Source organism: Lathamus discolor, chromosome 5 (genome assembly GCF_037157495.1).
Source record: "Lathamus discolor isolate bLatDis1 chromosome 5, bLatDis1.hap1, whole genome shotgun sequence".
NCBI classification, from domain to species: domain Eukaryota; kingdom Metazoa; phylum Chordata; class Aves; order Psittaciformes; family Psittacidae; genus Lathamus; species Lathamus discolor.
Genome location: NC_088888.1, coordinates 106758251 through 106771630, shown reverse-complemented (window position 1 = coordinate 106771630; position 13380 = coordinate 106758251). Strand labels below are relative to the sequence as shown.

The window sequence follows — 13380 nt, the reverse complement described above, 5'->3', positions numbered from 1 at the left end:
CAATCATAAAATGTGATGCAGACGTTAAAAACACTGCCTTACAAGAATTTAACTTGTTAGTGCAGTCATCTGCTATAGCAGCCGGACCTCATGAAGTATACAGTGGTTTGAAGCAGTGACTGTATAAATCTGTCCAAACCAGACCCTGATTTAATGGAGTTCAGATCAACTTTGAAAACAGGGAGCTAGAGCTATAAACCTGCGAGATATCAAAAGTCAAACAATCAAGGTTAATCACACTGGCAACTTATTTTTTAATTCAGAAGCTCAAACCTGGAATTAATCAACAAGTACAAGCTCTTCTTACAAATGTTTACTATGAAAGATGTATGTAATGTGCCAGCTTTATTGCAGGCATAAATGCAACTTCAATGCTTTAGCCTTATACATGTATTATGGATGGCAAAATGAACACGAATTTTGAGAAGAAATCATTAAATTACATAATGAGGAGTGTGTACTCCATTAGTATAAGAAATATGACAAAATCCAGGTAATAAGCAAAAAATTTACGACTGCAGTCAGCTTCAATTACAGAAATAGTTTATTTCTTGTATTTAATATACACCCACATGAACACCTACATATAAAGTGAAAATTTAATATAACTACTTAGTAACAGCTCAGTAAGGATGTGCAGTTATCAAGGATGACAAATGTGCAAAAATCCCTATCAGAACCCCGGAGCATGTAAAAAGCTCCTGATTTAAGAGTTCCGGCATGTGAATGTCAGAGGTCAAAGCAATGAGCTATTAAAGATACTTTCACTTCCTCAGAAATGAAGTGCTGTCCTGGGCTCGGAGGGGAAAGGTTAGAAAAGCTGTTTATCTGCCACTCTGTTCCCATTCTTCCTTCTGTCAGGAAATCGTACATGCCCCTTCACCCCACACAGGGTTAGCCCTGGGTCACGGTCATTCCCCAAGTAAGTGCCCACATTTAAGTGCAAAGACCACATGGCTGCAGGTTGCCTTTTCTCAAAACACACGTTTGGATGTAAAGCTCAGCTCAGCTAAACCTCAGTGGGATGTAAAAGCAGACACTTCACCACTTTACTACTAAAGGAAGAGTGAAGCCATCGGCATTAGTTTGCATAAATCAAAGAAGTCATTTATTAACAAAAAGAAAATGCTATTTTGTAGTAGATAGAGCTAGAATAAGAATTACAAAGCATGTTTAACCAGTGGGAAACCTGCAGGGAGGGGAGACAGGTTGTGCCCTCACCAGAAGCCATAGGGCATGTTCGGGACAGACTGAGAGGAGCATAATAAGCAAACAAACCACAGCACAAAGGTGCCAGGAGACTGCAGAGACAGGGATACACCACTGGGCTGAGGAGGCATAAGCAGAAAGAAACTGTCTGGAGCTTGAAAAGACCCCAAAAGCAGTTGCTGTGACCCAGGAAGCCACTGAACAATTGCTGGATAAAGTGCAAAGCTGAAGGAAAACAGCTGTCTGCAGGCAAAGAGTAGGCACGAGGAGGTTTATTTATATAAATTATTTATTAATAAATTTATTATAATTAAAAATATTTTATGTATAATATACACGTATATGTGTATATGTGTATATAAAATAGTATGTATATTTTATATATAAACATATATAATATGTGGTCTGCCTCATTCTGAATTTTTTCAGTTTAGAAAAGTTTTTAATTCTAGTTAATGTAGTAACAGAATCAAGCTTGAAACTTAAAAACCCTTCTGATTCCTGAAAGGGCTCATTATAGAGAAAAGATCTAGGAACTTGCAGCTCAGAACTCTAACGGATCCAGGGACTCACCGTACGTGAATGTTAGCTATAATGCGTATTAGTATTATTTACATACAGTAGTTCCATGTAATGTCCACATACATACTTGCTGGCAATTTCATTTGAAGAATCAGTATAATAAACAAAGAAAACATTTACTACCTTCCTATACCATATGTCCCCTTCCCAAGCCACAAGTGGAATACAGGAGTACACCTTTCTGTACAAAATGTCAGATGGCAGATTCATGCCATAAAATACTGTCACTGATTTCTTAAAAGGTGATGTTGAACTTCAATTAAAAACCATTAAAAGATTCCAATTCAGAGCTGTTTCTGACAGACAACATTTGAAACAGACTCATGCATACAACCCTTTCATTGGCTTTCAGTAACAAAAAAAATGATATTTCTGTATTAGTTTTGACAAAAATAAAACCTTCAAATAATAAGAATATTAGAACATGTTAAGTAAATGAAGCATTAACACAGATACTAGAACATGAACAATTAGTATTGAAGTCTTCACATGACTTGCCAGGTTTTTTAACAACTTGAAGTTTTAAACTAAAATATATATCAGCTTTACTCCCAGGTTATGTAATGTTGCAGGTATCACAAATATATATATATACATATACATATATAAGTATATAATCATAAGCAAAGTGCACAATCTCTATCTGCAAGCCTAATGGTAAACTACAGATTACTGAGGCCAGAACACCACCCTCAGTTTCTGTGTTTTATTTGTTTCTAAAACCAGAACAATCTGTTATTAGTCACTTGATCATGAAAATGTCATGCTGTTTCAAGGAGTTTGAGAGTAAATACTACATTATCAGCTATGTTCTTACCAAATTTATCAGCTGAGTGTGGACAACGTCTTCCACCAGTACTGCAGTTTCGTGGAGCGGCCTGCGAGCATCTCCCAGGGAAAACCTTGAAAAAAGAGGTTTATTGAAAGGTTAGGAAAATGAGTAAAAAAGAACAAAATAGGTGTTCTCCAGAAGAATAAAAACCGTATGAGTAATAGCAAGCTTAATTTACTTGCATGTACAGAAATGGATCACCCAGTATGGTGCAGGAATATAAAACAAAGTAATCTGATTAAATGAGGAAAAGAGCAAGAATGCAAAGCATACGGTGTGAAAACATGAAAAACTGAGGAAACAGAAGAAAATCCATTTTGTAGAATCATTTGAAAAAAGCAGGCAAAGCTGTAGGACTCCTATGCTACCAGCAGTAATTCTGTATTTGCAGCATCCTTTGCTTAAAAAATATTTATTACCATATTACACTGGAATTTAAAATAATACTTGAAACATCACAGATTCAAAACAAGCACTCATATACGATAAACGTTTTTTTTTTTTTTTTTTTGAGCTGTGTATGTACATTCGCATTAAAATTTACATTATTTTTTCATTTTATAAGGTATATAAACCCAAACAGGACCCAGTTATCACAACCATTCTTACTTTCTGGCCTTTTAATATTGAAACGCAATTTTTCTTTCTTTCTAAGTCTTAAAATGCAAAATAAAACAACTGTGCGATACAGTAGTAACACTTGGTGCCAGCATTCTCATCTTGAATGTATCTTTTGTTCACAGTTTTACTAAGCATTCCACATACAGAAACGAAAGGTTTTTGGTTTTCTTTCCTGAAGACAACAAAGTGCAAGAACAAAGTCTCTCTCACAAGTAACTATCAGTCCCCCTGAATGGCACAAGAAGCAGAAGAGATGCAATCAAGATGGAGCACATTGATCTGAGAGGAGACATATCAAATCTTCCTCCTTTCTGATGCAAAAGGGTATGTCAGAGTTGATGCTGAAACGTGAAGAAGAGGGATGCAACAATCAGTGGCATTACTTGATTACACAGAAAATCAAGTTTCAGATGCGTCTACTGTCTTCCTCCCTTCCTTACGCTCTTTCTACCTTCAAAGCTATTTCTATCTCAGTTTGCCTTCACTGTTTTCCCACGTAACTTCTGCCAACTTCTTTCCCACACACAGAAAACTAGATACTAGCATGGTGGTTTCAGCAAAAAGTAAAAACCACCACACCTACCCACAGCCGCTTCCTTTTTCTCTGCAATGGATACAGGATTTTTTAGACACGAAAAAACTGTAAAGCTTTGATACTTGTTAACTGTATTTGTATAGCATTTGATATGCTTCTTTGCTTCTAGCACAATATTCTTTAAGATACCAAACACAAACTTTTTTTACTCCATTCTACTGCCAGAGGTAATAATTACAAATGCATAAGTAGTTAAATTAATAAACTCCTTTTTTTTTTAATCACTTTTGCCATTGTACTTCTCTATAGCAGAATAAACACTAAACTAAGAGTCAGGGGTCTCAGATTTTTGCCAAGTTGCAGAATATAAGGTAGGTTAAAAGCTAAAAGAAAACCCTTAAAAAAAAAAAAAAACAAAACCAAAATTCGGTGCCATTGCCTCTGGGAACTGAAACCAAACTTGATGTTTTAATATAACTGACAAATTTCATTTCACATGTGCTTTGCTTTTAACGGTTCATTAGAGTCTTTTAAAGAACCTTCCATTCACTAAAGTATAAACAAGTCTTCCTATGAAATGTATAAAAATTCTGTTGAAAATAGAAAAGAGCTGTTTCCCTATAGGTAACTACTGAAGAGGAAATATATCAAAATATAACATTATCAGTGCATCAAAACAGCAAAAGGATATGGAAGACTGTCCTGATCATGAAAGCATCTACCCATTAGACATGTCATACAATAACAAAACCTTCTCAGAAGATCCAATTTCAAAGGTTTGTCTGTTTTAAGGAAACATTTTTACAAGGGGGTGATCAACTTACCCAGATTTTCACAGGAGGATTAAAATAGTAGCATGGAGTAAGAAAAGACTGCTGCAGCTCTTTTATTGTTTACTTTTAGCTTCTATTTCTAATTTATTTAAGTTCCTGTAATAATGTTTCCAGGCTCATCAAAAGGAGAAATATCCAAGCCACTAAATGCCTACGTGAAATATCATGGTATACTATGTGTAAACACACACGCACATACTTGGCACACGTTAAGGTACAACAGCTACTCGCAGTGGAGGGACCCACATTTGTAAGAACCTCAAAATCTTGGGCAGCTACAGAAATAGATAGAACACTTTTTCTTGATGCATTTCTTGAGGGTTTAAATGAGTGCAAAAGGTACTGGGACAGGCACAGCACAGCCTTGCTTCAAATACCCTGATGCAGAGCTCTCCAGGTGGCCAGACCACCAGGAGTGTAGACTGCGGAGAGAGAAAGCTGCTGCCATCTCCCATCCTCCACAGACTTGCAAAGCTGTCCTGGCCAGAAAGGAAGTATAACCAGGGTGGCTGGGAGTGCGCTAAGCTAGAATAAATAGTTTCCCCTACTGAGGCTTCTATGGGGTCCATACTATAACAAAGCTGCCCGTCTCATGTAGAATTTACCACCTTGAATAAATTTGATGAACGTAGCCTAGCAAAAGTATAACAGCAGTGAGGCAGACTGGTGAGAAATAGGACTTTTTTTATTTCCTAGAAATCCCTAACTTTTCTATTCCTATATGAAGGATTTGCAGCAGCAGAGATGGTGCCTTCAGACCTAAGGAGGTTTTACACATCTGACGATCTTACACGGGACAAACAGATATTGCTTAAATCCTTAGCAAAGATGTATTTATTTGCTCCTGCCTGCAACTGGGGCTATGGGTCATGGGATTCCATGTGCCTGCAATGAAAGCAGCAGGAGAGACCTGAGTGGGTGGGTGCACATTGTGTATCTTGGGCTGCATCAAACGAAGCATGACCAGCAGGTTGAGGGAGGGGATTCTCCCCCTCTACTCTGCTCTCGTGAGACCCCACCTGAAGTCCTGCATCCAGCTCTGGGGCCCCCAGCACAAGAAAGATATGGACCTGTTGGAGCAAGTCCACAGAAGGCCACAAAGATGATCAGAGGAATGGAGCACCTCTCCTGTGAAGCCAGGCTGAGAGAGCTGGGCTTCCTCAGCCTGGAGAAGAGAAGGCTCCAGGGAGACCTTAGAGCAGGTCCCAGTGCCTAAAGGGGCTGACAAGAAATCTGGAGAGGGTTTTTTTATGACGGCCTGTAGGGACAGGACAAGGGGAATGGTTTTAACCTGACAGAGGGGAGATTGAGATGAGCTCTTAGGAAGAAGTTCTTCCCTGTGAGGACGGTGAGGACCTAGCACAGGTTGCCCAAAGAAGTTGTGGCCGCACCATCCCTGGCAGTGTTCAAGGCCAGGTTGGATCGGGCTTGGAGCAACCTGCTCTAGTGGAAGGTGTCCCTGCCCATGGCAGGGGGCTGGAACTGGATGAGCTTTAAGGTTCCTTTCAACCCAAACCATTCTGTGATTCTAAGTGGGAACTTAGCCTGAGTAGGATAATGATAATAGGTTTGGGATCCATGTATCAATGTGGCCATAAATCTGGGTTGGATACTGGAGAGACCAGAGGGTCTGTGATTTGGCTACTGGAGAGATCAGGAGGTCCACACCAGCTGTCTGGGAGACTGCGGGGTTTGGGACTTGTTTGAGAGACCTGTTTGCATGTGTGTCCGAATATGAGCATTGAGGCTTTCCAGTACTGAATGACTGAGGTTGAGGACACTGGATTTTGCAATTCCTAACTTAAGACATATGCTGAAGTATCAGACTCAGACTAGGTGTGCCTGTGAATGCAAGTACACGCACATGGAGAAAGACACACAAAAATATACTGATGAGATTCAAAAGAAATCAAAGGACCTTGGAAGGTGTTCAGGCAACAAGTAATGAGAACCTAGAGACACGCATAAACGTATGTGTTTACACTTAACTCACACATAGACAAGCACTTGCTGACATCTGAACCTGGGTGCCTGTCTCAGCAAGCTGATCCCCATCCTGCATTTTTATACAACCAACCAAACAGAATATGATCAAGATATAAGTGCTCACAACATACGGAACCAGCTAATTCACTGTTACAAACTCAAACCCAGGCAAGGATCCCATAAAATCATAGAGGACAAATCAACTACTAAATATATTTGGACTGGATAATATCTGGCTCACATCTCTGCAGTACTGTAAGAATACACAGTAGATTTGTCAGCTGTTTGGCAGGAATGCACTTGGAATATGCAACAGCATATTAGTTCTCAGAGATGTTTCCATACTATAAGCAAGTGTCCTCCTAAATATATGAATTTTTAGAGACCTGACAGGCTGGTGGTGACAGAGAAAATCAGTTTTACAGTCTGAGCACAAGAAATCCAGAAAACTTCCAGCAACTTAAATACCAGAAGGACAAGCACTGCAAATCGCTAAAAATCAGTAAAAACAAACTTTGGAAAATCAATAGTACAGCTTGTTGAAGTAATTCAGCTTTGTGCCATCAGACACTGACTATGAAGACATAAAAACAAGGAGATCTGGTCCCTTAGAAAAGAGAAAATTGGGAGACTACACATTTCTTTCTGATGACCATGGGAATGAAGCTATCAGTGCAGTAGATATCCCAGACAAAATAAGATTAGGACTGTACCTTTTTCAAAGTCTTAAAAGCTAAAGCTGGCTCTTCTCTCTCCATTTTGTTTGCCACAGCAGTTGCTGAACAAGTTAGGTACAAATAGAGTCTGAAAGGAAAGAGATAACGTGCCAAACCAGAAAACTGATTAGACATACACAGGAGGACACATTGTATGGAGAGCGGAAGAGGAACAAAAGAACAAAATCTTAGAATACTTCTGATTTCTGTTAGGTACTTTATATCAGAGAGAGATGATGTGACAGACTGCTGTTTTGTGGACATTGTTCCTTCCTAATACCATCAGTGAACTTAGTAAAGGGACATGAATTTAAAAATTAAACAATCTTGCTTGTTTATTGCCTTAGCTTAATGAAAAAGGGAACAATTTAAAGCTTTGTTATGTTAACTAACCATCACAATCTACATGTACTACCTGAAAAAAACCTGGAATTTATACAGCTATGTGTATGTTTATCTGCCCAACAGGTAGCTTCCACCAAAGCCCATTTAAAAAGAAAAGGCAACCTTAATTCCAATCAGAGTTCATAGTTAATGTATTTATCTGCTTGGATTAATGAAGCCAAGTCTAAGTAGGTTTCATATGTCACACTGAGCATAGTTCTTTACCAGGATACGAGAGATATAAAATAAAAATGCAAGTTGTAGCTGTGTTAGGTTTTTCTTTAAAGTTCAGAAAAAATATGTTTAAGTTACAATAAAAACAAGCATTCAAAGCCTACAGCAATTTTAATACAGAAATTACAAAAATTAGGGTAATTTTCCAGTATTTTTCTGCCAAGTCCTTCAGTGGCTAAACTTGGAAGAAAATACTAGCATTTTGCAAGAAGCAACTCTTGGAGATTCAGATCATCTTGTGCTGTTTGGTACATCACTTATCACCCAGCAGTGGTTTTAAAAAGCTTGTGCGGTAACTTCTAAATAACTTACTTGCATTTTACCCTTTCACAGCTCCAGGGCTCCTTAACTCCACTTGCTCTGATAGGTTACAGCCCTACTGAGCAGATCACCCACTAAGGGCAAGGCCAAGGCAAACTGCACTGCATGTACTAAGATGTGTTTGGCAGAATTAGACCAAACTGTCATTTGGTCTGGCAGGAAGCAGGGATCAAATGGGAGAGTTCATTTCTCCATGGCTTTTGACTTGTTGGGAGTGTTTATCACCATCTTAACTGAATCTGCTCTCAGAACTGAGGGGAATTGTCTTGAATGTGAAGAGGAAACCAGATATGGTGATTTAAGCGATATCACAGACTTCAGTTTGCGCAGACTGTATGCTCTATAATCAAGCAAGGTCTACACTAACATTGGCAAATACAGCTTCTCCCTGCTACAGGAGTGGTGTAAACTTACCAAGAGCCACTTACCAAGAGCCCATTACAGAAAAGTACTAACAAATTTAAGCCCCACATTACACAAAGACAAAGTATACAGGGTTTTTTACATCTTCATAGAAAGAACAGCTGAAAAAGTAAACTCTGGATATATTGAGAGTCCAGTTTACTCCAGGATGGCACTTTTCCCTGTGCCAACTTAAGAGCTCCAAGGACAAACAATGAGGTCTTCTATCCTCAGCTTCCCCATGCTGCCCCATGCTACAATGATCACTTTAGGATGCAACCCTGTTATTGTAAAACATGAGAAGAGCAGAATAGCTTCGTTCTCTAATATGAAGATCCAAGAGGCAACAGAGAACCATGCTGCCTTTTAAAATGAACCTATCTAACCTATGTGGTCAGCCTTTTGTCCACAGTCAACAGAGAATGCAACAGGGTCCACAATTCCCAATTTCACACAGTCCTCTCCAGAGTTCATTGGAAATCATAATGTCTATATAGGTTCTTCTAGATGCGTTATATGTAAACTGTAAGACCTGAGAGCACACCCCAAATCTGGGTACTTCCTCCTGTCTATGTCAAATGACATGGATCATTTTAGGACACTGCTAAAATATTTCTCAGAACAATACATACAAACCCCCAAATTTCCTGTAGTTGACAGAGAGACGTGGATGCATGAAGTGCGTATATTCAGGCACTAAATTCAGCACCTTAATTCCACTCAGCATCTGGCATTTTTAACACCCTTGCCGCTGACTGAAAATGGTCCCAAACCCTGCTTGTATTTAAATAAGCACTGATGACACAAAACTGGGACTTGCTCATACACAGCTGCAGAGACTAGGCAATTTGTATATCGAAGTAGATACATAGGTAGATATATAGGTAACTGGCCATACAGTACACAGCTAACTGGCTAACAGTCACTACGTTATTTTGCATATGAAGATGAGTTAATCGGTATTGACTTAAAAATCTCTTCCATATTGTTTCCTTTACCAGCTCGTTTATAGATGTCTGTCCCATCCCATCCCCCTTGGGTAGCATCTCCTGTCCCTCTATAATGCTTTAAGGTGTTACTGATAGCTTCTCTAACTCCAGAAGGGAGTCCATGCATTCTCCTTTCTTAGGCCTACACTTTGCTAGATAGTCACATTTTTGTGTCTAACAACTGAGGATGTATCTCACTACCCTTAAAATGTGAAGAACAGGGACTCCCTACTCTCCTGCTTCTGTGAAGTCAAGGAAAGCTATAGGAAATTATTAAAATAATTACCATCTACTTATTCAGCAAATGGAATTGTTCTCTTCACTTGTTTAAATACTGTAATATTAACTCTAAAAATCTGATTACCAAACTATCAATTTTTTACTGAAAGGAATTCAGATTAAGAAAAATGCTTTTTCCAAAATGTGCATGACAGTGAGAACAGCAAGTACAGGAAGAAACTGAGACGGCAGCTACAAAATGCTTTTTGTTGGGTTGGGTTTTTTTTTATCTGTCAGTATAAAATTAAGCCTTGATGATGTCTGCAAATATTGAAAAAGCATAAATAACAAGAAGAGCAACATTACACAATACCATTTAATTATTCAAAAGTACATAGTGACAATAAAAGGGATAAAATCTTTAAAAGGAACACAGAGAGCAAATTCGATGAAAAACATCTGAAAACAAGAGCTAAAACCCTCTGTAATTATTTCAGAAGGCACAGAAATTTAACTGCTGGAATAACGGAAAACTAAGCTTAACCAGGAACTGGGGGGCCTGGTGATGTTAAAAAACGACACAAAGAGAAATATTGATTATGTGACTTAAAATACTATAAAATAAGATGGCATTCAAAAATGGTTTGTCACCTGCAGCTAATAGACAGCTTTTGGATCTCTGTATCTGCAGTCTGAAATAAGCTTCACTATTGCTTATAATTATTAAAATTCTACAGTGAGGAAGAAAATTTATACTGAATAATTATTTTGAGCTTATTGAAAATGTATTAATGCTTACTTAATGGTCTTAACTACAGATACTTCTCAGTTACTATGGTGGAAACATCCAAAGGCATCAGTCCTGTCCATTGTACCACTGAGGTAAGATCTAAACAAGGCAAGACCTTTCTAAGAGTGACTTTGTTTACCTGAAAATAGAAGCAGCTTGTTTACACCATGAGTTTTTAAATGGTAAAGTCTGCCAGACAGCAGGATTAACAATGTCTAACATCTTGCCAAATGAAAAGTCCAATTCTTCTCACATAAAGACAAACCCTGTCCTCAGGGACACCCCCGTAAATCAAGAATAACACAAAATCCTCAGGGAATGCATTTCAGAGATGCTGAAGTCTCCCAGCTCCATGGGAGGTCATTCAGTCTTGACTCAATAAAGTGTTTTGTTTAAGCACGAACCTTCTGAATCATGTTCTTAAGCTGAACTTGAATGTTCCAATAACTTGTTGAAACCAAAAAATACCCAAAATTTTCCATTTAGAAAGGGCAAATTTTGTTAGTATAACAGCACGGTTTGTAACTACAACACTGTAATATATGCAGTAAGAAATTTGTATCCAATTTCTGCCTTACTAATTTCATATTCATACCTGGAAAATTACTGTCCCGCAGGACAGAAAAGGGAGGGGGAGGAGGAGGGAAGGGAAAAAAAGAAAATACCATTGTACCACTGCTACTCCATGAGTCACAGAAAAGGTGAGGCTAGAAGGGATATGTGGAGACACCTAGTCCAGTTCCCCTGCTCAAACAAGTCTCTTCAGGGCTGTGTCCAGTTTCTCCAAGGATGGACACTCAACAACCTCTCTGCACAGTCTGTTCCCACATATTTAACCACCCTCACAGTAAAAAAAATTTTACTTATGTTCAAGTGGAATTTCCTCTTTCATTCTGTGCTCACTGCCTCCTGTCCTGTCAGTGCCCATCAGTGCAAAAAAGCCTTTATCTTCTTTACTCCCTTCCATCAGCTATTTATAAACATCTCCCTGAGCCATCTGTTCTCTAAGCTGATCTGTCCCAGCTCTCTCAAGCCTCTCCTTGTATGAGAGATACTCCAGTTTCCTAATGATCTTAGTAGCCCTTCATTGGCTTGCTGCAGTATGTCCATGTCTCTCATGTACCGGGGAGTGCAGCAGCAGACCCAGCAATCCAGATGGGTCTCACCAGTGTTGAGCAGAGGAGAAGGATCACCTTCATCACCTGCCTGCAACATCCTGCCTAATGCCGCTCAGGATGCTACCACAAAGCACATAGCTGGCACATGCCCAAGTTTGTGTCCACCAGGACCCACCAAGGCCTTCTCTGCAAACCTTATTTCCAGATGGTCAGCCTTGGTGGCTGGGTTTATTCCTCCCCAGGGACACAACTTGGGATTTCCCTTTATGGAACTTTATGGCCCATTTCTCCAGCTTCCTGTGGTCCCTCTGAACAGCAGCACACCTATCTGGCCTATCAATCACTCCTCCCAGTTTTGCATCAACAAATTTTCTGTGGGTTCTATCATCCAGATCACTAATGAAGACATTACACAATATTGACCCCAGGATCAATCCCAAGGGTATACTACCAATAACTGCCCCCAGATTGACTTCATGTTGCTGGCATCAACCCTTTAAACCCAGCCCTTCAACAGTTTTCAGCCTGCCTCACTGCCCATCCATTTATCTACTTCATCGGGTTGGATATCAGGATGTTACAGGAGACAGTGTCAAAAGCCTTGCTAAAATCAAGGAAACAGCATTCACTGCTCTTACCTCTTACACTGTACCAGTCATTTCATCACAGAAGGGTATCAGGTTGGTCACATATGATTTCCCCTTTGTAAATGTCTCTTCACAACTCCAGATCACCTTAATGGGCTCAGAAATGGTTTCTAGGATGATCTACCCAGGGATCAAGGTGAAGACAACCCAGATCCTCCTTCTTGCCATTCTGGAGACAGAAATGGCACTTACTTTCATCCACTTCTCAGGAAGGAACTCCCCACAGTTGCCATGACTTCTCTTCATGAGCAATATCGTACATAAAATCAAAGCAGAATACTGTATATTTTATTACTGGAAGAATAAATATGTAAATTGAAGTCTGATTTCAAGCAGAAAGTGTTGTAAGATTGTCTATACTTAAACTTTTATGGGTATCGTAAAGACATGAAAAATGAATTCATGTATATAAAAACACAGCTTAGGAAGTGCATTTGACTAAACTGTTTTTAAAATATTTTTCCTCCCCCATGGTCTGTTACTTTAGGAACTATCAATATGCAAAGCACTGGCAATTCTGATGCAAGATGCTAAGCAGATTTACCTCCAACAAACTATTTATAGATACATATCTTTCAGGGTGAGTATGTCTACATTCCATCAAAACCTAATTTTCTGAGTTTTTCTAAAAGCTCTGCAGAATAATCTTTCTACATATGGTTCCACTGAACTAGCTTGGTTATCCTTTGTAACCTGCTGTAAGTACAATACCCATTGGCTGAGAATGAATGTAATTTTGTAAAATAAATAAATGCTAGAATATGGGCAGACTTGTAACATAGGTGCTTTAAAACGTCCAATTTATTAATGATTTCACCCTGGTTTGTCTAGGGTTTCCTTTCTTTTTTTCTCTTAGACTGCAGTAAACACTTCTAACTGCTGAAAATCAGCAGATTTATCTCAACACAAAGCTGTGGCAAGACCCCATTTCAGTACCATTGTGTACTAATCAGAATACACCA

At 39.0% G+C, this 13380-nt stretch overlaps 1 protein-coding gene across 1 annotated transcript in view; it reads right to left on the bottom strand.

Moving 5' to 3' along the window:
• SUPT3H (SPT3 homolog, SAGA and STAGA complex component) overlaps positions 1-13380 on the bottom strand; it is a 276015-nt gene that overhangs the window by 131277 nt on the left and 131358 nt on the right. The window contains 1 exon segment of the mRNA XM_065681818.1: positions 2609-2693. Within this exon segment, the coding sequence (XP_065537890.1) occupies positions 2609-2693 (85 nt within the window).